A 25686-nucleotide genomic window follows, 5' to 3' on the forward strand; every position below is an offset into this window, starting at 1 on the left:
GAAGAAGAGGAAGAGGGGCCGCCGACGGATGAGACGCGAAAAGAGGAGTTGGTCGCCCCCGCTGACGAGGAACCGGAGGTGAAGAGACTCTCTGCTGCAGAGCTGCTGGAAGGAGACGAAGACACGCCGGACTCGCCTGAACTGGACTGAGCCACACACACACGTTCACGAACTTCAACACACACCTCTCACACACACACACACACACTCAGAGGACACGTGTGTGTGTGTGTGTGCGTCCGGTTGTGTTTTTAGTGTCAAGACGTCGTGTAAAGACGCGCAACCAGCAACGTTTTCTACTCACGCATGACGTCACATGCCGCTGCCACCGGGAGCGGTTCATCCACACTCACTTCAATGCTCACACACACACATATACACACATATACATACACACACACACACATATACACACACATACACACACATATGCTATACATAGTCAGCTACGCTTGCCTTCTAACTGCTGCCTGTCAGACCCGTTGGCAGTAACTGCCACCTAGAACTGCCATTGGGATGTCTGTGTGTGTGTGTGTGTGTGTGTGTGTGTGTGTGTGTAGGGATGTCTCTGTGTGTGTCTGTGTGTGTAGGGATGTGTGTGTGTGTGTAGGGATGTGTCTGTGTGTGTAGGGATGTCTGTGGGTGGTTGTGTGTTTTCTACATTTGGTTCAGCTCCTATAGTTCCACGTGCATATCTAGACATGTAGATGATATATATATATAGACATATATATATATATATATATATAGAGACATATATATATACATATATATATAGACATATATATATATACATATATATATAGACATATATATATAGAGACATATATATATATAGACATATATATATATAGACATATATATATAGACATATATATATATATAGACATAGACATATATATTGACATATAGATAGATAGATTTTTTTTTCTTTTTTTTCCCCCTCACTCAACTATTGGTGGACCATAATTTCCTCCACATAAGGATGCTGCTCTGAGGTCAGTGGTGGGGCAGCGCCCTCCTCCTCCTCCTCCTCCTCTTCCTCCTGTAATCTGCTGAGCGAAGCTTTACTACTGCAATAATCTTAGAGCTGACCAATGAGATGAGCGTCTCGTTGGGTCGTCTTGAGTGAATCGTTGTTTTATCCTGTCTGTAAAACTTTAGGAACATAAAATCATCTTCTTAACTTTGCTTGTCTGTGCCGTCGTCTTCATGCGCGACCATTCTCTCCTTTTTTTAACTGTACAGTCATCAACGTGTTTATAAAAGGAGAAATTCAGATCAATACATAGTTTTTGGAGTCTCTCTCGCTCTCTCCATCTCTCCTGCAAATAGACGAAACAGCGATGATCACTGGCGTGCCGACGAGGATTTGGCACAACGTGGAGACGTGGTAACCATCGGCAACCGCTAACATGTCAAGCTTCCAGCAAGTCTCTGATTGTAGTGTGTGTAATATGTTTATATGCTCTGTAAATGCTCGTTGCTTTTAAACCTGTAATTATTGTTAATGAACTGAAACAGAGGAATAAAGAACTGCAATAAATTATTCTACTTAACAACCGTGAGGCTGCTGCTTGAGTCCACACACACACACACACACACACTGCTCTGCTGGCTGAACGCGATGCTTTACAGGTGGTGATCACTTCACTGTTCTGCCCACTAGGAGGTAGACCGAGAACTCGACCCTCAGGGGTCACGCAGCCGGAGCATCGTCCCAGGGTCCAGCAATCACACGGATGGGTTTACACTGCAGCTACCAGGGAGCCCTCATAAGGGCCCTAAAGGGGGCCCACTAACCAATCAAAAGGCTCGGCAGCCTCAGGTGAGCATGAAGAGCACCTCGGGGCTGGGCGGCCACGTTTCTAATCTAAAGCGTGGACACTGAACTCGGCTTCACAAAACACGGCAAACATCTTCCACTCTGAGAGATCTCTAAGCATCGATGTGAGGCTGCGACTGGTTAAAGCAGAGGACACACACACACACACACACACACACACACACTCTACTACAGCTGCAGTACCAGGAACCCGCTCACATGCTGACGTCTCCACGGCAGCGTTCTCTGAAGAGGAGCAGCGCGATGGAGGCGACACATGCCGACCACAAGAGGCCCGAGGGCTGCAGACGCCACCGCCAAGGTACACACACACACACACACATGTACTTCCAAACACAAATGTACAGCTGGCTGTGGAGGTCGTATAGATCGGTATCTTTACTTTCAGGTCAGGAATGATTTACAGCCTGTGTGTGTGTGGCTGGCTGGCTGGCTGCATTTGTCCAGACCAATTAAAGAAGAGGGAAGAATCCCCATTACGACCCAAAGCTCACGGTTCTGGTATCAGGAAGAAGTTGAAGTCAGAACCTCAAGTTGGAAAAGAGAAGTCGGCCGTCTGGAAAAGTGACACACGCTTTCACCATGGTGTCATGAAACTGCAAAAGTTCAGCAAATGTTTCTGCTTTCTAAAGCTTTCATTTTTATTTTAACCAATTTGAAACTCCGGTGTGATTCAACACGTTGGCTCGAGGTCAGATCGTAGCCGACCTCTGACCCCTGTACAAACTGTTGGCGTCCATCAGGACCAAGACCTCACGTCACAAACAGTCAAACTCACAGTTCTCTTTTATAATAGACTCGTCTTATTGTACATTTTCCATTTGTAAATTCTATTATTACCGTTGCATTGAAAATGTGGAAGGTTATGTTTTGATCACCGTGTATTTATTTATTTGTATGCGTGTTACTCGCATAACTCAAAAAGTATTAAACCGAATCGCATGAAATTTGGTGGGATGATTGGTTATTATCCAGGGACCATTTGATTAGATTTTGGGATCGGTCGGGTCAAAGGTCAAGGTCATGAAAAGGTCAAAATCTCCTTTTGACCATATGCAATTGGCATGCAACTAATGCCAAAATGTGAAAATTGTGATATGCGAAGGTATGCGCTCTACCGGGTGCCCGTTCTAGATTTATTTATTCTTACACCGTGTTTATTGTCTTTAGCGCCAACCGGGCCGCGAAACAACGAGGAATGTGCTCGGCGAGAAAGAAACCGACGGGAGCTTCTGCTGCTCTGGGAAATATTTCAGTTGAACTCGACGTTTTAGTTTCTGAAGATCGGAGTTGAGCGTTCAGCAGCGACACGTATAGTTCGTGCGGTGTGATCAAACAAATGAGTCACACACTCGACCCAGAGAACCTCACCTGGGTCACACCTGCCCCGCCCCTGAAGGACAAAGGGCCGCCCTGTGTTTAAAAAGCTTTACCTTGTAAATCTCTTGCGAGGAGCCGCTGTGACTACAAGGCGTCGGCGTTAATGCGTGACGCTTAATAACCGTTTAAAATAAAAACCATTTATCATAACTTTCAACTAAAATAAAACTGTAGCTGTGACCTCTGACCTCTGAACCCCAAAAAGAAATGACCCACTTCCTGAGGAAATGTTAATAAGCGCTGCATCACCATCAGGTTAAAAGTACTACACACACACACACACATATATACACACACACACACTATGTGTCACCTCTGCCCCCGTTTCTGGTAAGCCTGTGTGTGTTTCTAAGCATAAGTGTGTGTAGCCCCACCCACTCGTCACAGATGAATCGCTGTGGTGACGCTACCGCGCCGCACTTCCTGTGTGTGTGTGTGTGTGTGTGGCCTGTCGTCTGCCTGATTGTGAGGGTGTGTGTGTGTTGGTCCCGCCCCCTCGCTCTCTAACTAAACCCTCCTCACTCCTCTCTCCTCTCTCCTCTCTCCTCTTCCCTCGCACATGATTTGAGAAATAGCAGTCGGAAAAAAAAGTAACACAAGAATCCAGCAAGTTTAGTTTCAATAAAGTTTTATTTCAAATACAATAGGAAATAAAATATATATATATTCTTGTGGATGCGATTCAGTCGAGGCTCGTGATCCGAGCCTCCAGCTACAGTACGGTTCAGCGCCGGACCGCCGGACTCCATCTTTGAGCCGTCGGCGCCGGCGAACATTCAGAGTGGCGTGTAAACATTCGACGACGTTAGAGTTTTAAAAGTCTGCTACAAAACAAGTTCAGCCCCGCGCCGGGCGCCGCGGCCGCCTCCAACAGGCCCACGCCGTCCACGCGGTTACGCTCGCCGGCGAGGGCGCCTCGCGGCCGTATAACGCCGCCCGAAGGCGCTCTGTCCACGCGCGAGTCGAGCCCCCGAAGGCCGCGCGGCGCCCCGTCCGCGCTCGTCCTCTTTCGGGCGTCTCCTCGGTCGGACGCCGTCTCGAAACCGCGAGCGACCCGATCGGAACGCCGCTCACAGATCGAAAGGGAACTCCAACAGGAAGTCCTGCGCCACGTGGGTGAGCGGCAGCTCCGGCACGCGGCTCCGGCCGCCGCACAGCGCCATGATGCGCTTCCTGCACAGCTCCTGCAGCGTGGGCTCCCATCTCCTGTAGGGCGCGCTCAGGCTCCTCCGCGGCGAGCGGGCGTAGTGCTCCAGGAGGGCGAAGAGCGTCGGGAAGGAGCGCTCGTTGCCCGCCAGCGAGAAGCTCTGGCGCTTGTAGTCGATGCGCACGCTGACCGGGCCGCTCTTGCCGTGGTAGGACAGCGTGAAGAAGACGTCCTTCTGCCGGCTGTCGCGGATGAGGTAGCTGCCCGGCGGGGCGAGGCGCAGCATGCGGTGAGCCTCCTCCACCCCCAGGGGGCCCCAGTAGAAGGCGCTGCGCTGCAGCTGGGACGCCGTGTCCGTGATGATCTCGCAGTCCTCCTTGCAGGAGAAGGTGGGGAAGTGGGTCGGGGGGGCGGGCGGGGGCCTCGGCTTCGGAGCGAGCTGCCGGGAGAGCGGCGAGGAGGACGAGGAGGAGGACGAGGAGGAGGAGCTGGACAACAGAGGCGGGTCGGGGCCTTCGGCTGCGCTGTCGGCTACCATCCTACAGGGGAGAGCCGCCCCGCGCCCATCTCCAGCCGCCGCACTGACATCCTGAGAGGAGACGAGCGGGACCACGGTCATCATCGTCATCGTCATCATCATCATCATCATCATCACGGTTCCACCGCAGCCGGTTCTACGAGGGCCGGAGAACCGTGGCACCTTAAAGTCAAAGTAACTTTCACTCAATGACCCTGTGAGGCCCTGGTGTGTGTGTGTGTGTGTGTGTGTGTGGGTGGGTGTGCGTGTTAGAAACACAAGTTTCCATACTCTGATGTGACTGGAATCTGCGGTGAGGCAAACATAGTCAGCCAGTCAGATTACTGTACACACACACACACACACACCTACACACACACACTTTATAGGGCTTCTAGAGGTGTTTTATCACTTCCACTGGGTTGAAAGTCAATGCCATAAGAAAAAGAAAACTTCATACATTGATAAATTAAAGTATGTTTTTATAAAGTCTGATTCTCTCTCATTAAATATTAACCAGCGTGTGAGACATAGACTAAAGAATAAATCAGTCAATAAATCACAGGGGAGGGTCATGATTAACAGCTGTGGTCATTCTGGGGACTATTTGAGTTTGAATGTCGACACATTTCTATTCTAATTATATATATATATGTTAATTTTTATATATATCCTGAGAGCAAATGTTGATCTTTGCTCTTTCAGAGAAGTGTTTCTTCCCACATCGAGCTGCTGCCAACATCTGAGTCTCTGATGTTTCACTTGCGCAATAAATTATATATTTTTTAAGTAAATACAATAAATTCCATGATCGCTGCACCAGTAGAAGTCCGTTCTCACCGTTTTGCTGTCACACCGGCGGCTGGTTGAAGACCCGTTAGTCCGGTAGAGAGCCGCTGACCTGCAGGTAAATCCGCCACGGAGCGCGAGCTCTGGAGACGCTCTCCTCTGTGTGTGTGTGTGCGAGCGTAAGTGTGTGAGTGTGTGTGTGTGTGTGAGCCTCCTCCTCGCTTTTATACCTCTCCTCGACTCTTTCACAGAAACGAAAGTGAAACCCTCCCTCTAGGCCCCGCCCCCACCCCGCCGAGCCCTCTCGATTCGCGTGAACGCGGTTTTTTTTTTTATAGTTCGAGGAAACCGCAGCAGTCGCGTGACAGCGGGACGTGACAGAAACACGGGGGACAGACCCGCGTCATGGGCGCGTGCACTGGCACCCGCGTCTCTTTTTTGGTGGTGGTTTTTTTGGGGAGCCCTTCTTAACCCTTGTGTTGCCTTCGGGTCATTTTGACCCGATTCAATATTTAAAGGGACAGGACCCCCTGGTTGGGGGGCGGGGACACATGTGTGACGTGTTTCAGGTGAACGGACCACTGCTGCTCCTCACTTTCTTAAATGTATATTTTTGGGGGGCACATTTTTAAAAAAATAAGAAGAACAAAATCTGTCCTTTTTTAAAAGTGCGCAAAGCCAGATGTTTGTGTCCCAAACTAGGCAATAGCAGAACAATCCAGATTGATGTAGCAATCCGGGTCAGAAACAAATTGAGTCAGAGGTCAAGGGTCAATTGTGTGCTTGTTCTATTGATTCAGTGGAATTGTTTAAACATTCGTCAATAAAAAAAAATTTAAAGCACAGAATGTGCTGAGTTCATTCCTCATTATTGGGCGTTAAGTTCAGTGTGTTCACCTGTCAGTGGACCAGGTGCATTTATCTCACATTTAAGGATCTCTGCAGTCAGTGTGTGTCATAACATCGTTTATCATAAGAAGCAAAATTATGATATTTTGGTTAAAATAAAAAATAAAAAAAATAGTAAAGAGGCAAAAACTCATCGGTCCTCAGGGAAACCAAATCACTGTCGCCGCGCCGCTGCTTCATATGTCGTTAATAGTCGGCGCTTCCACTGACCAAAAGTGTGTGTGTGTGTGTGTGATAATAAAATGACCTAATCGGCATTTCATGCCAAATGATTCTTGCGTTCGGCGTAGTGTCTGAGGAGAGGCCGGGCCGGCCTGAAACTCCAGCAGAGACACCAACACCACATCCCATCACCAAGTCAGTCAGACACACGCACACACACACACACACACACACACACACACACACACACACACACACACACATGTTTCCATCCAGTTTAAGTGATTATAAACTTGTTTTTCCTTTGTGGTTAATTCAGGGCGAGGGAGACGAACAGAAAGTTAAGGAAAGGACTCAAGGAGACAGAGCCCGAGAGGAGGAGCCGACGTCAGGTCTTCGTGAAGGTTAGTTTCATTTCATCTTTTGTTATCTGACTGCCGGTCACAGCGTGTCTGATGGTGTCGCTGACGCCGGCTCGTTATAACTAACATCATGTTTCATCTGGAAGTTTCTCTGGTTCCATTATTATTCTCACACGTAACATGACCGTCTTTCTTTCTGGCCTTAACAAAGTAGTTCCCTTGCCCTTGAGCACAGAGTCCAGGAGGCGGCTGCAGGGGGCCGAACAATGGCCGCCGCGTGGCTTAGAGACCGATCCCCGATCCCGGTTGTCAAAGCTAAGCAGATCTCTCTTTGACGACAGCGTGTCCGACGATATTCACACAATGCAAAGTTACAGCGTGCAGAAGACATTCAGATCAGATATGATTCATGTACAGAGAGAGAGGGGGGGGGGGCTGCTCTCCTCTCCATTACACACACACACCACACACACACACTACACACACACTCATTTTCTTGTATGTCTTCTGTGAATTGAAGACATGTTCCCCTCTGGTCTCCCACCGCACGTCGCAGTGTGCAACAGTGTGTGCACATACGCGTGCACGTGTGTGTGCACGTGTGTGTGCACGTGTGTGTGCACGTGTGTGCGTGTGCACGTCCGTGCCTCTGTATTTGTTTACAGGCGTCCAGGGTCGTCCTCCATGAGTTTCATTTCTGTGAAACAGGGAGAGAAGCAGGAGACGGAAACATAGCCAGCTCAACAGAGAGCGTGTGTGTTGTGTATAATCACAGAGCCTTGCAGGCCACTTACTGTGTGTGTGTGTGTGTGTGTGTGTGTGTGTGTGTGTGCATGGGCGGTTCAACATATATACACATGCTTTAACATGGAAATAACAACGCACACTGTAGCGCGATTAAACTGGGATATGTGTGTGTATGTGTGTGTGTGTGTGTGTGTGTGTGTGTGTGTGTGTGTGTGTGTGTGTGTGTGTATGTGTGTGTGTGTGTGTGTATGTGTGTGTATGTATGTGTGTATGTGTGTGTGTGTATGTGTGTGTGTGTGTGTGTGTATGTATGTGTGTATGTGTGTGTATGTGTGTGTGTGTGTGTGTGTATGTGTGTATGTGTATGTATGTGTGTGTGTGTGTGTGTGTATGTATGTGTGTGTATGTGTGTGTGTGTGTATGTGTGTGTATGTATGTGTGTGTGGGCCCCTTCATGCATGACAGATGGATGAAGAATGCAGAGCAGGGAGGACCCGTTGTTCCCGGGCCCTGAGAGGCCCCTGTGTGTGAGACCATGTGGGCTTAGAGGCCTTTAAGTTGTTCCGCCTGCTGTCGACTCGAGGCTCTAAAGAGACGTCGACCTGCAAAACACCAGCGAGCAGCTTTGTTGTTCTGGTCTCTAGACGATGAACAGGGCCTGTGTGTCTCTGGGGGGGGGGGGGGGGGGCGTGGCCTCAGCCGTGGCTTTGTGTCATGTGAAATGAAACCGTGGCGTCCCGGAGGCCGGAGCCCGCAGCCGGTCCACAGAGGAGGATCTGACTTCCTTCTCTGCAAACAGGAACTTTTCTTCCCGACCTCGAAGTTTATTTGTTCTTGTTGTTTGGGTTCAGTGGCAAATGTTTGCATGGTGACCGGCCCCATAGGGCTGCATGCGACCCCATGTGACCCATGCGACCCCATGCGACCCATGCAACCCATGTGACCCATGCGGCCCATGTGACCCCATGCGCCCCATGTGACCCATGCGAACCCATGCGACCCAATGTGACCCATGCGACCCCATGTGACCCTATGCGACCCATGTGACCGATGCGACCCATGTGACCCCATGCGACCCCATGTGACCCATGTGACCCCATGCGACCCATGTGGCGTCATTCGGCCCCATGTGACCCATGTGACCCCATGCGACCCATGTGACCCCATGCGACCCCATGCAACCTCATGCGACCCCATGCGACCCATGTGGCGTCATTCGGCCCCATGTGACCCATGCGACCCCATGCAGCTCCATGCAGCTCCATCTGGCCACATTCAGACCCATCTGGGCCCCATGAGGCTCCATTTGTGACACTTTGTCTGTGATAAGTGAAATATAACAATATATAAATCAACTTTACTTCCTTACTTACTTACATTTGGCCCCATGTGGCCCCATGCGGCCCCATCAGGGCTCTACTTTCAGTTTGCTTTACTTTCGTTCTGATCGGTCACAGCGGTTACAGTAAACTCTTATCTGCTCTGAGTCTGCGTTGAAGCTTTTATCCATCCTCTTAAAGTGCTGTAAACCTTGATTGGCGCGTGTGCGTCTGTGTGTGTGTGTGTCTGTGTGTGTGTGTTCTACAGTTCCATTGTGTGTGGCGCATTGTCACATAGCAGTAATTAGATTAATTGAGCTTCACAAGAAGACAGAATGAGCTCGAGGAACGGAAATAAAAGCAAAACTATAATGAAAACACTCGTTTTTAATGACGCCTCATTGAAAACTAGACGAGGAAGGTTTGTTGGAGGAGGCGTGACACCCCCCCCCCCCCCCTCCTCTGGAAGTGAACCTTCTTTGGCTTCCACTTTCATCTATAGAGATTATATAGAGCCTTTCTATATCACTGGAGGCTCTATATAGGTGGGTTCTATAGAACCTTTTTATAATGTATCACTGGAGGTTCTATAGAGATGTTATATAGAGCCTTTATATAATGTATCACTGGAGGTTCTATAGAGATGTTATAGAGGTTATATAGAACCTTTCTATATCACTGGAGGTTCTATATAGGTTTTATAGAGGTTATATAGAACCTTTATATCATGTATCACTGGAGGTTCTATAGAGATGTTATAGAGGTTATATAGAAACTTTCTATATCACTGGAGGTTCTATAGAGATGTTATAAAGGTTCTATAGAACCTTTCTATATCACTGGAGGTTCTATAGAGATGTTATAAAGGTTCTATAGAACCTTTATATATCACTGTAGGTTCTATATAGATGTTATAAAGGTTCTATAGAACCTTTCTATATCACTGGAGGTTCTATATAGATGTTATAAAGGTTCTATAGAACCTTTATTATATCACTGTAGGTTCTATATAGATGTTATAAAGATTCTATAGAACCTTTATATATCACTGTAGGTTCTATATAGATGTTATAAAGGTTCTATAGAACCTTTATATATCACTGGAGGTTCTATATAGAAAGAACCCTCTGTAGTTAGGCTCTGAAACGGTTTCTGGAGTTACCTTTATAAAAAGGTTTATCACCAGGAACCAGAAAGGGTTCTCCTCTGAGGACCGGCTGAAGAACCCTTCATGGTTCTAGTGGACACTCGTCTCTCAGAGTGTATGTAAGCGTTGCTCAGAGGAAAGAGGGGGACCAGCAGGACTTTGTAACGTTCCAACGCGGTAAAGTCGATCCAGTCGTTCCTGTTCTCGTCCGTCACGACGGAGCCGGGATGAAAGTGGAAGTGGCGCCGCAGGGAAACGAGAAGCTGCACTTCTCTGAATCCCCGCTTCGCTTAGGAAGGAGGTTCAGGGAACGTCCCGGGACGTGTGTAACTTTCTCATTCACAACGAGGGAAGCAACCTGACTTCAAGGCGAGACAAGTGACCTTTGACCCAAAGGTGATCAGGCTGATTGTGAAGTGTGTTCCGTGAAGCTCCCATGCTGAGGGAAGCGCTGCAGCAGGCCCCAAAAGATGCTCATTGAATGTTAATATAGGGAAAGACATACTGTGCTCAAATAATGTACTCTTAGAAATATTCTCAATCTGTGATTTGAGTTGTTAAACAACGAGCTCAGACAGAGTAGGAGTCACTTATTTTTGTTTATTCCCACTTTGTGATTTATTGGCTTTTTAAAGAGGCCACACTTAGCCAAAGACCTGGATAATAACAACAACAAAACAATCCATAAACTTTATTTATTCAAGTTATTTTCCAGTGAATTATGCTAGTACATTCCTCTGGTTGTATAGAAGTCTATGCTTCATGTGTTAAAGCTGCATTCTCTCTAATGACCACCAGGGGGCGACTCCTCTGGTTGTATAGAAGTCTATGCTTCATGTGTTAAAGCTGCATTGTCTTTACTGACCACCAGGGGGCGACTCCTCTTCGAGTTCCTCGGAAACAATTTAGCAGAAGTACTTAATGACGCTGTAAACACACAGTACCACTAACATAAGTCAACAATATTTAAATAAGTAAAGAGTGAGGCTGAGTTAAGCTGTGCAGTCCTTGCTGACGTCAATGTGACATCCTGGTCCTCGAGAACAGGATCCCCCCCTGCCCCCTCCCAATGCAATCTGACCCCTTTTTGTTGATGTTGTTGTTGTTGTTTTGTGACCCACTCGCAGGATTTAATCTGGAACCGCTCCACAGACTCTCGGTTTAGTAACGAGGCCGTGAATGAAGAGCGGCCACGCCCACGACTACGGCCACGCCCTCGACTACGGCCACGCCCTCGAGGGTTTGTTGTCTTTGTTATAAACGTTTAGACTTCAAGTTCATTCATGTTTTCAAACGGCGACTCGCACGCAGGTTTTTATTTGGTTCAAACGATATTTCTCTTTAAAGGTCCTTTTTGCCTCGTAAAGAAGGTCATTAAAGGTCACGGAGCCTAGAGGTCACGTGTGTAGTTCATTATTTCGTTGGGTTATTCACATACCTTTCGACACCTTTCCCTCTTCCTGGATAAACTCCCTGGAGCACGCTGATAATAAATGTTCCACATGAACAACTTTTCTGGCTTTAAAAAAAAAATGTGGCGGGAAAAAATGAGGAATTAAAAAGATGAGGAATTAAAAAGATGAGGAATTAATACACGACGGCACTCTGCTGCTCAGAGACACGGTTACCCATCTGCGCCTGGATACAAAAAATCAGGCATCTCCTGAAAACACCTGACCCCAAAATACACTCTGTTATAACAGAGTTATAACTCTATTAAAACTCTGTTATAACTCTGTTATAACTATTAGATACTTCTGAGAGGCTTCCTAGATATTTGACAGCGATCACTGGAGTGCTATTCTCTCTCTCCTCTACGGCTGCTATTGTTACCGATGGTTTAAGGATCATTTATTTCCATTATGCAACACGGGGTCGCACAACGAAATGCATTTGTGGCCCATTTTGGGCCCAAGAGGAACACGACGAGACGAAAACTGTGCATGCATTCGGAAAATGCATTTGGAGACAGATAACATGTTATCTTTTGAGGTAACCGCATGTTGCAGCGTCCATATCTAGGCTCCGCCTCCCCTCTGGGCCCTCAGAGGGGACGACTTACAGGAACACGCAGCTCATGGTACGCATGTAGTCAATCATCGTGATGCTGATCTTTCCACCAAACACCGTCGATCAACACACACAGACACACACTCAGACACACACACACACACACGCCGACTCACACCGCAGCTTAGTGGTCGACCCCTTTTTTATGAAGTCACGTGACCTTCTATCAACATGGTATGATTTCCCCCATAACCCAGAAGAGCATGTCAGTGTGTGTGTGTGTGTGTGTGTGTTTGTGTGTGCATCTATGTCACGACCTAGTAACGAAAACACACACACATCTGCTACCTTGGGTTCCTTCTGCACATGTGACGCGTGTTGTGGGGCGGATGTGTTGTAATAAATGAAATCAGATGTGCGGCCATTTTTTTTATTTCAAAGAAATGAAAGTGATGTCATCGTCTCGTAGGGAGAAGGTGGTGAGCGTTACTGAAACACTGTTAATGGTGGTCAAACATGACTATTTGAATGTGTGTGAGTGTGTGTCTGTGTGTCTGTGTGTGTGTGTGTGTGTGTGTAGGGAAGTGGCACTTCTCTTTGATATTTAAGCATTTCAGAAGAAGAGGATCTATGTAAGTCATTTACAGTAATCCAACACGGAGACACAGAAGCATGAAACTTTGATTTGAAATCGAAATGTTAAACTCCGAAGAATTTTCAATATACATATATATATATATATATACAGTGTATGTAATATATATATATATATAACATTTATATATATAGTATATATATGTATATAAATCTAATATATATATATTGTACATATAAATATATATTACATATATATATTACATATATATATGTATATAAATGTGTGTATATATATATATACATATATATATATGTATATATGTGTGTGTATATATATACAGGACTGTCTCAGAAAATTAGAATATTGTGATGAAGTTCTTTATTTTCTGTAATGCAATTAAAAAAACAAAAACGTCATGCATTCTGGATTCATTACAAATCAACTGAAATATTGCAAACCTTTTATTCTGATTTATTGCTGATTATGGTTTACAGCTTAAGAAAACTCAAATATCCTATCTCTAAATATTAGAATATCATGAAAAAGTATACTAGTAGGGTATTAAACAAATCACTTGAATTGTCTAATTAACTCGAAACACCTGCAAGGGTTTCCTGAGCCTTGACAAACACTCAGCTGTTATAAATCTTTTTTTTTACTTGGTCTGAGGAAATATTAAAATTTTATGAGATAGGATTTTAGAGTTTTCTTAAGCTGTAAGCCATAATCAGCAATATTAAAAGAATAAAAGGCTTGCAATATTTCAGTTGATTTGTAATGAATCCAGAATGCATGACATTTTTGTTTTTTTAATTGCATTACAGAAAATAAAGAACTTTATCACAATATTCTAATTTTCTGAGACAGTCCTGTATATGTATATGTATATGTATATATATTCAGGAACTCGTGTGGTCACGTGACTCTGTTGTTGTTGCTCAGATGTTTGTGGAACTGTTTTCGCACGTGTCAGCAAATCCCGTGAATTGTCGTATACGTCAGCAGAAGAACGAACACGAGATCTGTGAAAATAAACACAAGTAAGATTCACACAACCACTGAGACGGAGAGCCACCATTACACCAGGCTGTGTGTGTGTCCTCCAGGGTTCAGGGAGCGGCCCCTCCTGTCACGGCAGGGGCGTCTGGGTGGAGAACACTGCAACTAGCTCAGTGCACTATTTAGGGTGGATGTGTCAACAGGAGGCTCGTTCCCACTATGTTGGGTGGAGCAACTGGTTTTGCTGGTGTTGCTGAAGAAAAGAGCAACAGGCCCGACGTATAGAAGCTACTGGAACTACATACACACACACACACACACACACACACACACACACTAGACAGGGATTATGTGTAGATATACAGTATATATATATATATATATATATAATATATATATTTTATATATGTATGTATATATATATGTGTATATATATATGTGTGTATATATACATATATATGTGTGTATATACATATATATATATACATATATATATATATACATATATATATGTATATATGTATATATATATGTGTGTGTGTGTGTGTTAAATGAGCCTCTACAAGGCGCCAATGATGTGACGTCATGAACGCAACAAGTATGCAGCTCTGTCTCCCTCTAGTGGTCGGGGGAGAATTCAGAGACTGGTCTAAAAACACTATAGATTCCATCTATGTGTATGTTGTATGCATAATTATGTGAAATAATACATGAGCACAAATAACACGTCACGTGGTGTTTATGTCATGATGTGCACATTAAAGAAAAGACAAAAGAAAGAAGACAAAAGATGACAGAAGGAAAATCAGGAAAAGACTAAATTTAGTGCACGGCAAAACTTGGAAAAGTAAAGAAAGTTATGAGAAGAGAAATGATGAGCAGCTTGTGTCCACTAGAGGGAGAGAGAGAGAGGGTGGAGAGAGAGAGGGAGAGGGAGAGAGAGAGAGGGAGAGGGAGAGAGAGAGGGGGGGGGGGGGGGGGCGTCACACTAAGGTTCTGTGTGGGCGTGTTTCGCTAGATGAAGATCGCCACTCGGCTGGAAGTAAAAAAATATATATAAAAAATAGCACTTATTCTCTCTCTCTCTTTATTTCCCTCCATCTCCTCCCGTGAAACACATGTATATTTCATACAGTATGCAAAGAGCCGCCTCCTGTACGGCGTAATGAGCGCTCGCTGCTCAAAGATCAAGGAAAGTGTCGTGATCCTTTGTCGGTGCACGTGTTGGTGCTGCAGTGGGAACATCTCCTCTTCATCACACGCGCTTCATCCACAGCTGCAGGGAGAACGTGTGACTGTTGCATCGGGGTCGATGGCGACGCGCGACCCCTCACCCACCAGGGCCACCAGGAGGGATCCCCGGTGGGGAGCCAGTGAGGGGTCCTCTAGGGGGTACGTGAAGGTCATCTAGGGGGTACGTGAAGGTCCTCTAGTGGGTACGTGAAGGTCCTCTAGGGGGTACGTGAAGGTCATCTAGGGGGTACGTGAAGGTCCTCTAGTGGGTACGTGAAGGTCCTCTAGGGTACGTGAAGGTCCTCTAGGGGTACGTGAAGGTCCTCTAGGGTACGTGAAGGCCCTCTAGGGGTACGTGAAGGTCCTCTAGGGGTACGTGAAGGCCCTCTAGAGTACGTGAAGGTCCTCTAGGGGTACGTGAAGGTCCTCTAGGGGTACGTGAAGGTCATCTAGGGGGTACGTGAAGGTCATCTAGGGGTACGTGAAGGTCCTCTAGTGGGTACGTGAGGGTCCTCTAGGGGGTATGTGAAGGTCCTCTAGGGGTACGTGAAGGTCATCTAGGGGGTACGTGAAGGTCATCTAGGGGGTATGTGAGGGTCCTCTAGGGGGTATGTGAAGGTCCTCTAGGGTGCGTGAGGTCCTCTAGGGGTATGTGAAGGTCCTCTAGGGGTACGTGAAGGCCCTCTAGGGGTATGTGAAGGTCCTCTAGGGTACGTGAAGGTCCTCTAGGGGGTACGTGAAGGTCATCTAGGGGAGTGCGTGAAGGTCCTCTAGGGTACGTGAAGGTCCTCTAGGTGCGTGAAGGTCCTCTAGGGGTATGTGAAGGTCCTCTAGGGGTACGTGAAGGTCCTCTAGGGGTAGTGAAGGTCCTCTAGGGGTACGTGAAGGTCCTCTACGCGCACGTGAAGGTCCTCTAGGCGTACGTGAAGGTCCTCTAGGGGTACGTGAAGGTCCTCTAGGGGTACGTGAAGGTCCTCTAGTGGGTACGTGAAGGTCCTCTAGTGGGTACGTGAAGGTCCTCTAGTGGGTACGTGAGGGTCCTCTAGGGGGTATGTGAAGGTCCTCTAGGGGTACGTGAGGGTCCTCTAGGGGGTATGTGAAGGTCCTCTAGGGGTACGTGAAGGTCCTCTAGGGGTACGTGAAGGTCCTCTAGGGGTACGTGAAGGTCCTCTAGGGTACGTGAAGGTCCTCTAGGGGTACGTGAAGGTCCTCTAGGGTACGTGAAGGTCCTCTAGGGGTACGTGAAGGTCCTCTAGGGGTACGTGAAGGTCCTCTAGGGGGTACGTGAAGGTCCTCTAGGGTACGTGAAGGTCCTCTAGGGGTACGTGAAGGTCCTCTAGGGGGTACGTGAAGGTCCTCTAGGGGTACGTGAAGGTCCTCTAGGGGGTACGTGAAGGTCCTCTAGGGGTACGTGAAGGTCCTCTAGTGGGTACGTGAAGGTCCTCTAGGGGGTATGTGAAGGTCCTCTAGGGGGTACGTGAAGGTCCTCTAGGGCAGTGGTCGCCAACCCGTCGATCGCGATCGACCGGTCGATCTCGGAGACGTTCCCTGTCGATCTCCAAAATAAAATGAAAATAAATTCAGAAACACATTGTTCCTTGTTTTAGAACATTTTCTGAGGTGTCTTCTGAAATGTTTTCTTTCTGACTGGAAGATTGAGGTCAGAAAAGATCTCCGCCTGATTCATGAACGCCTGAAAACGGGTTCGCTTACACAGCCGTGTTCTCAGCTGTGCGCCCCGAAAGAGGGGGACGTACCACTACAGGTGGGGCGCAGGGGAAATGCAGAAAGACCTTTATTGATAACTTCACATATTACACAAGCTCAAAGTACAAGGACATAAAACTAAGTCATCAATAAATACATGTTGAAATGCCTGTACCTTCGTGTCAGGCACGTGCACAGACATTTTGGGGGGCAGGTGCTCAAACCTAAAAAAAGGGCACCCATTGCCAAAAAAAAAATTCTGACAAAGTTGAAGCATAACACCAATGATGCTGTCCTCGACCTGCGTTTCCTCTGGGCAGGATTAGACCGCTAACTTACATTTTCTTTATGAATAAAGATGAATTATTACATAGCAACAGTACAAGCGTTCTGATTGGATAATGGGTCGTCATGCAAGCCACGTATCGCCCTCCTCGCTGGTCTGATACAGATCCGTATTGCCCTCTGACCTCATTTTCAAAATGAGCGATATTGATCGTCATCAACAGCCAAGAAGAAATTCAGAAGCAGCGAAAATGTGTTATTGAAAGTGATGAAGAGGAGAAACTATAGTTTGGATCACTTGTGTTGTTACTTTCCTGTAAATTAAATCTATTTTAGCTGAGCTGTGTTGTTCGTTTTCTATAAGATTGATCGTTGTAAGACTGGAACAGACAAAACAAAGAGATAACACATAAAACAATGATGCACAAGGATAGCATGACACCGAGAGCTAGCATAGTTAGAATAGTTTAGCTCCTATTTTCTGGCTGTGAATTCTCGTGACATTTATAAACATACTTTCAAATATGTCTAAACAGCATTTATACAACACAAAAAAGATTCTCTCTCTCTCTCTATCACTCAAACATGACATCAGTAAACAGCTGCAAGGCTTTGAAATCATGGATTTCTGAGTTTTTGTTTGTTTATTTTTTTAGGAAACGTCGACCAGTTGTGACGTCATGTTTTCAGCAGCGCTAATGTTGTGGTTGATTTATCACAAAACAACGTCGTGAGCGCCGCGGAGCATGTCGGGGCGAAATTCTCACAAGAACTCAAATAAATGCCCCGTCGGATATCAAATCACATTTGGGGGGAGTTTATGACAGAGAGAGTAACTTTTATTCTTAAATACTGATGAATGAAAAAAAAGTGTCTCCAGCAAAAAGGGCACTTTTCTCATCCAGGGCAAAAGGGCTGGTGCTTGAGCACCACTAGGGCTTTAACTGTGCATGTGCCTGCTTCGTGTACATGTTTACGTTACGGCATTAACAGGTTACGCCTGCGCGACAGCCGAGATTCTTGGCGACTTGCCAGGTCTTACCTCCGTGAGTTCGGTTTTTCTGCTGTTGTCCTTCAAAACAAAATCTCAATATTGAGCTTTTTTTTCTTGTCTGATAGAGCAATCTGGTTTACTTGAAAGTGATTGCAATTGCATTTATTCTATTATTTGAAAAGGGACAGATGCAGGAGTCACAAATGGTGATTCTCATATTTATTATTATGAAAATTATTTAAATCTGAGGATGTCTGTAGAGCTGATGTGAACGAAATCACCAACGGTCTGAGTTCAGAACCAATCCCAGATGAGAAAACGTTCATGAACACCAATTTTGCCCCGAAAAACTCGTCAGTGGAATTGAGAAAATCACCAAATCAAAGACCAGGAGCTGGATTACTGACAGACAGCTGACAGACGGCCTCAGACTGGCTGTCTGTGATTATGAACTAACTACAAGCTCACAGGCAGAGTTCAGTCACAGCCGTCACACTGACTGGAGTCACATGACGTGATGGCATTATGATGAGAGCTGAACTTACATGAGTTGCACTGACTGATCATGTTGTCAGTGTCGTGTTGTAATGTAAATAAATACAACATTTATATTGGTAGTTCATCCAGCTGCTCATTGAAATGTGTTTTTTCTTGTTCATATTGTGTGCGGTTAACAAATATCGTACTTGTTATATTACACTTAAATTCTGTGTACCTGGTCACATCAATTTGAACGCTGGACCAAAATGACAATTAGGCCAAATAAAAAGTTGTAAATCCAGTCTGGACAGTCGTTTTCTCTCAACGCCTCAAAGGTAGATCTTGCCGGTCATGAAGGCGGAGGTCAGGGATCTTGGGCTCAAAAAGGTTGGTGACCACTGCTCTAGGGGGTACGTGAAGGTCCTCTAGGGGGTACATGAAGGTCCTCTAGGGGGTACGTGAAGGTCATCTAGGGGGTATGTGAAGGTCCTCTACGGGGTACGTGAAGGTCCTCTAGGGGTACATGAAGGTCCTCTAGGCGGTCGTGATGGTCCTCTAGGGGGTACATGAAGGCCCTCTAGGGGTACGTGAAGGTCCTCTAGGGGTATGTGAAGGCCCTCTAGGGGTACATGAAGGCCCTCTAGGGGTACATGAAGGCCCTCTAGGGGTACGTGAGGGTCCTCTAGGGGTACATGAAGGTCATCTAGGGGGTACGTGAGGGTCATCTAGGGGGTACATGAAGGTCCTCTAGGGGTACGTGAAGGTCCTCTAGGGGTACGTGAAGGTCCTCTAGGGGTACGTGAAGGTCCTCTAGGGGTACATGAAGGTCCTCTAGGGGTACGTGAAGGTCCTCTAGGGGTACATGAAGGTCCTCTAGGGGTACGTGAAGGTCCTCTAGGGTACGTGAAGGTCATCTAGGGGTATGTGAAGGTCCTCTAGGGGTACGTGACGGTCCTCTAGGGGTGCGTGAAGGTCCTCTAGGGGTGCGTGAAGGTCATCTAGGGGTATGTGAAGGTCCTCTAGGGGTGCGTGACGGTCATCTAGGGGTATGTGAAGGTCCTCTAGGGGTACATGAAGGTCATCTAGGGGGTACATGAAGGTCCTCTAGGGGGTATGTGAAGGTCCTCTAGGGGGTACGTGACGGTCCTCTAGGGGGTACGTGAAGGTCATCTAGGGGGTATGTGAAGGTCCTCTAGGGGGAAGGTCCTCTATGAAGGTCCTCTAGGGGTACGTGAAGGTCCTCTAGGGGTACGTGAAGGTCCTCTAGGGGGTACGTGAAGGTCCTCTAGGGGGTACGTGAAGGTCATCTAGGGGGTATGTGAAGGTCCTCTAGGGGGTACATGAAGGTCATCTAGGGGGTACGTGAAGGTCCTCTAGGGGGTACGTGAAGGTCCTCTAGGGGGTACGTGAAGGTCCTCTAGTGGGTACGTGAAGGTCCTCTAGGGGGTACGTGAAGGTCCTCTAGGGGGTACGTGAAGGTCATCTAGGGGGTATGTGAAGGTCATCTAGGGGTACGTGAAGGTCCTCTAGGGGGTACATGAAGGTCATCTAGGGGGTATGTGAAGGTCATCTAGGGGTACGTGAAGGTCCTCTAGGGGGTACGTGAAGGTCATCTAGTGGGTACGTGAAGGTCCTCTAGGGGGTACGTGAAGGTCCTCTAGGGGGTACGTGAAGGTCATCTAGGGGGTATGTGAAGGTCATCTAGGGGTACGTGAAGGTCCTCTAGGGGGTACATGAAGGTCATCTAGGGGGTATGTGAAGGTCATCTAGGGGTACGTGAAGGTCCTCTAGGGGGTACGTGAAGGTCATCTAGGGGGTACGTGAAGGTCCTCTAGGGGGTACATGAAGGTCCTGTGTGTGTGTGTGTGTGTGTGTGTGTGTGTGTGTGTGTGTGTGTGTATGTGTGTGTATGTGTGTGTGTGTGTGTGTGTGTGTACCTTGCTTGACTAGAACACTGGGATCCAGTCCTGACCTGTTTGTTGAAACAACATTCTTTGACCTCTTCTGCTTCAAAACATATACAATGCCTCCATGGGCGGTGTTTAGAGGTGGGGTCAAAGGTCACTCAGCAGAGTGATGATTTAGGAAATTAAATATTGTTATCATGTTAATAACCTACATGAGATAACATCATGTTAATAACCCAGCGCTGTTACATCGTGATTACTGGCTCCACCTCCCGACTCTTACTGTTTGCAAAGATATTCTCATTTCAGTATCCAAGGACATAATGCTATGATAGTACACACACCCACACACACACACACACACACACACACACACACACACATACACACACACACACATACACACACACAAACACTTGTGCACACAGAGAGAGAGCAAATGGAAGCATAAGAATGAGCTCCCTGTGGTTTCAGATCAATGATGTTTGAACCACATTCAACAACTCAGAGAGAGAGAGAAGGAAAGATTTGAAGAGAGAGAGAGAGCGAGGGAGGGGAAGAGAGAGAGCTAGAGAGAGAGGGGAAAAGAGAGAGAGGAGGGGGGGAGAGAGAGGGGAAAGAGAGAGAGAGGGAGCTAGAGAGAGAGGGGGGGGAATCTAGAAAGAGAGGGAGCTAGAGAGAGAGAGAAGGAAAGATTTGAAGAGAGAGAGAGAGAGTCAATAAAGACATACAAAAGTTACATAAGTGAGGCGATTGTGTGGGTTTACCACATTCCTACCTTTGGCTACACACCTGTGTGTTTGTGTGTGTGGAGAGTGTGTGTTTGTGTGTGTGTGTGTGTGTGTGTGTGTGTGTGTGTGTGTGTGTGTGTACATGTCTGCTGTCTTTTTAACCAGAAGCAGAGATGAATTGATTATGTTTCATATGAAGCTACAAACAGTTCTTTATTCTTCCAGGAAACTCGAGACGAGCGATCGAGACTCAACAGTAGTAAGTGTGTGTGTGTGTGTGTGTGTGTGTGTGTGTGTGTTGCTGCATTTGTGCGTCAGAGCATGTTCTGCGCTGTAGTCACTGGATGACGAAGCAAACAACTGGTTTATGTAACAACTCCCTCCATGTGGAGGGAAGAAAGGGACCGCCAGAAATATGCTCCGAGATGGAGAGAGAGAGAGAGGTGGAAGATGGAGTGAGAGAGACATGTGAAGAAGAGAAAGAGAGAGAAACAGAGAGAGAGGATCCTTTGGAGGAGTGGATGCATGAGAGCAACAAAGCAACCTGAGAACGGCCATGTGTTCTGAGCCAGCGACGCACAGGTGTGCCGGATACCACTAACGATGCTAATTAGAAACACCTGCGCTCCGGTCTGAGTCGTTCTCTCGCTTAACGAACTTATAGATGTGTGAAAATATTCTTGTAGAAATTCAGTGACAGCAGGTCGAAAAATAAGACACAAAAAAACGTGCTAAACGCGTTCAACGTTACACCTGCTGTTAGCGCGGCGGTACGGCGACGTTAGCATTTAACGCTAACTCAAATGCGGGGAGAGGGACTGCAGACTTGGGGAGACACGTAACTATTCATCTTAACTTTCATAAAGCGTCTTCTTTCTGACTAGTGGAAAGAAAACATCTAGAATTCACATCGAGGGTACATTTTTTACTACATTTCGTCACTTGTGACTGTAAAGTTATCCTAAATATACCAAAAGTGAGTCAATAGATAACACTTTTGCCCATGAACAAAATGATATGTTCATGGGTGTCTTCCCAAAATTTGTTTTTTCTCAGATTCTGAGCCAGACATCAACAGACAAGACAAACTTTCCACTTTCATATCTTTATTCTGAAGGTCCTCACACAGGAGTCCTAATCCTAAAAACATGGCTGAATGTGTCTGTTGACATTACTGGAGTGATTAAAAGAGACGGTTCATAGCAACATTCCCTTTGACTCTTCATCCGTTGTCCAGATATTAGTTTTAACCCAACTCGGCTTCATCCAATGGATGTGAAGATACACACATTTAATATGAAATAATCAGGGTTTAATAATCTGATCATTTCCACGACCTTAAACCAAATTTCCATGACCAAACATTTGCTGAAATCTATATATATATATATATACAGGACTGTCTCAGAAAATTAGAATATTGTGATGAAGTTCTTTATTTTCTGTAATGCAATTAAAAAAACAAAAATGTCATGCATTCTGGATTCATTACAAATCAACTGAAATATTGCAAGCCTTTTATTCTGATTTATTGCTGATTATGGCTTACAGCTTAAGAAAACTCAAATATCCTATCTCTAAATATTAGAATATCATGAAAAAGTATACTAGTAGGGTATTAAACAAATCACTTGAATTGTCTAATTAACTCGAAACACCTGCAAGGGTTTCCTGAGCCTTGACAAACACTCAGCTGTTATAAATCTTTTTTTTTACTTGGTCTGAGGAAATATTAAAATGTTATGAGATAGGATTTTAGAGTTTTCATAAGATGTAAGCCATAATCAGCAATATTTAAATAAATAAAAGGCTTGCAATATTTCAGTTGATTTGTAATGAATCCAGAATGCATGACATTTTTGTTTTTTTAATTGCATTACAGAAAATAAAGAACTTTATCACAATATTCTAATTTTCTGAGACAGTCCTGTATATATATATATATATGTATGTGTATATATATATGTGTATATATATATATACACAGTATATATATATATATATGTGTATGTATGTGTGTATATATATATGTATGTGTATGTATATATATATATATATATATATAAATGACTACTTTGATTAAATATTTATCTAAATGTTTATTCACTTAAATCAAAACTACGTAAATTAATATATAATAACTGTCCATGACTTTTTCAAAACTGTTCGGGATTACATTTTTATTTTCAAGGACTTTTCTAGGCCTGGAAATAACCATTAAAAAAAATTCCATGACTTCCAGGTTTTCCATGACCGTACGAACCCTGAATAAAGCTAACTTTGGACATTTAAACATAACATTTCAGAAGACTTAATGTAATGTGTGTCTTAACCCTTGTGTTGCCTTCGGGTCAATTTGAGCCGATTCAATGTTTCACCCTCCTGTCGCCTTCGGGTCAATAAGACCCGATTCAATGTTTAACCCTCCTGTTACCTTTATATTTACTAACATATTTTACCCTTGAGGTCAATATGACCCCAGCTATTAAAATCTCCAGAAAATTATTAGAATTAATATTGTTTTCCAAGTTTAAGTGTGATGTACTTTATGTTTGTTTGTTGACTCCCGAAAGAACACCGACATTAAACATTGAATCGGGTCAAATTGACCCGAAGGCGACAGGAGGGTTAAATATTGAATCGGGTCAAAATGACCCGAAGGCAACACAAGGGTTAAAGTAAGCAATCGCAAAGGAAGAACACCTGTCATGCACATGGTGGTGGAGCCCAGAGCCTTGAAACCTGGTTCTGGTACTAAGGCGAGAGGGAGCCGAACGCCGTGCAGCCGGTATCGATGGGACCGGCGTGAGCCGCACACGCCGTCATCTGTGCTGCAGCTAAATGCATCATCTAGGTCACCGGCTGGCGGCGCCGTGCGGCCCGGCGGGCCGTGGTGGGGTCCCCGGTCCTGGAATGAGACCGCCAGGGAGACCGCTGCCTCACCTCCATTGACAATGCTTTTTTAATCTATATGTGGAGCTCGGGGCCGTTGCACTGACGTCAAGTGACTTTACCGACACATGCAGGTTTAAAAAGAGGATTCTCGGCTCTTTTCTTTATCAATTGGCAAATCTTATATATATATATATGTATATATATACATATATATACATATATGTATATATATGTATATATATACACTACCGTTCAAAAGTTTGGGGTCACTTAGAAATGTCTTTATTTTTCAAAGAAAAGCACAGTTTTTTCAATAAAGATAACATTTGTCAAAAATACACACTATTCATTGTCAATGTGGTAAATGACTATTCTAGGTGAAAACGACTGGTTTCTAATGAAATATCTCCATAGGTGTATAGAGGCCCATTTCCATCAACTATCACTCCAGTGTTCTAATGGTACATTGTGTTTGCTAATCGCCTTAGAAGACTAATGTCTGATTAGAAAACCCTTGTGCAATTATGTTAGCACAGCTGAAAACAGTTATGCTGGTGATATAAGCTATACAACTGGCCTTCCTTTGATCTTGAAGTTTGAAGAACAAAATTAATACTTAAAATAGTAATCATTATTTCTAACCTTGTCAATGTCTTGACTTTATTTTCTATTCAATTTTCAATTCATTTGATAAATAAAAGTGAATTTTCATGGAAGACATACAATTGTCTGGATGACCCCAAACTTTTGAACGGTAGTGTATATATATATATAATTCTTATTTTATAAATGATATGTTGTCTAAATGTTTTTTGTTATTGTTGTTGTCTTTGCACTTTACCACTTTTATTACTATTATTATTTCTCACTTTATGTTGGACGAGACAAATAATAAAAAAATGTTCTGCAAGTTCCACAAATGGAAAATTGACAATAAAGACGACCTTGACTTTGACCTTGAGGTCACGTGACTCAAGTAGGCCATGTATCTACTTCTATGTGTTAAATGCATCTTGAAAAACAATGGCAGATGATGATGATGATGATGATCCTGAAACAAAATCCCTCTAAAGATGAGTCACAACTCAGCAACTGTGCTTGCTCTTCATCGCCGGCGCTCGAGACTTAACGGCTTAGAGATATCTCGCTTTGGGAAGAAGGAGCGCTTCCCCCCCCCCCCCTTTCCCCTTTGGTGTTTACTGTCGGCTGATTTCTTAGAAATTATGTTTATTCAGCTTTGCACAAATTAATGAGAAATAATGGAATTTTACACAATCATGTCTCCCAGAATATTACGTTTAAACGATAGTGCATGAATATTATTTTTAAAATCAAAGATCAAAGATCTTCTCCTTTGAGTTCGATGCTGAGCAACACCTGGAAGCACAGGTGAGTTCACAGAACCGGCTGAACTTTTATATGATCACATGACGACTGACAACATCACTTGCATTGTTATAATAACCGTTTCAATGATTCAGTGGTCCTTATCATTTAAAGGTACAGTCTGATGAAGTAAATT

The 25686-nt window shown here is 45.1% G+C and overlaps 2 protein-coding genes across 3 annotated transcripts in view; one reads left to right on the forward strand and one right to left on the reverse strand.

The window, feature by feature from the left end:
- Positions 1-740, forward strand: part of clec16a (C-type lectin domain containing 16A) — a 37176-nt gene extending 36436 nt beyond the window's left edge. Inside the window, exon 23 of the mRNA XM_056407918.1 lies at positions 1-740. This exon is cut by the window's left edge and continues 305 nt beyond it. Within this exon, the coding sequence (XP_056263893.1) occupies positions 1-150 (150 nt within the window). The 3' untranslated portion in view covers positions 151-740.
- A 3097-nt stretch (positions 741-3837) lies between these two features.
- On the reverse strand, positions 3838-5881 carry socs1a (suppressor of cytokine signaling 1a). 2 transcript variants are annotated; one of them, XM_056407410.1, is made up of 2 exons: positions 5731-5881; positions 3838-4962 (listed from the first exon to the last, which is right to left on the reverse strand). In XM_056407410.1, exon 2 carries the CDS (start codon positions 4909-4911, stop codon positions 4297-4299), a length of 615 nt encoding a protein of 204 aa, XP_056263385.1. In that variant the 5' UTR covers positions 4912-4962; positions 5731-5881; the 3' UTR covers positions 3838-4296. The 2 variants fall into 2 exon arrangements, with proteins under 2 accessions (XP_056263385.1, XP_056263384.1); XM_056407409.1 differs by having other exon boundaries at positions 3838-5073.
- Between the last annotated feature and the right edge of the window lie 19805 nt (positions 5882-25686).

This window comes from Pseudoliparis swirei, chromosome 23 (assembly GCF_029220125.1).
Source record: "Pseudoliparis swirei isolate HS2019 ecotype Mariana Trench chromosome 23, NWPU_hadal_v1, whole genome shotgun sequence".
In the NCBI taxonomy this organism is placed as follows: domain Eukaryota; kingdom Metazoa; phylum Chordata; class Actinopteri; order Perciformes; family Liparidae; genus Pseudoliparis; species Pseudoliparis swirei.

Bases quoted from the DNA above. Each gene is read 5' to 3' on its own strand.
- socs1a (XM_056407409.1), bottom strand. From the start codon at position 5,025: ATGATGATGATGATGATGATGACGATGACGATGATGACCGTGGTCCCG.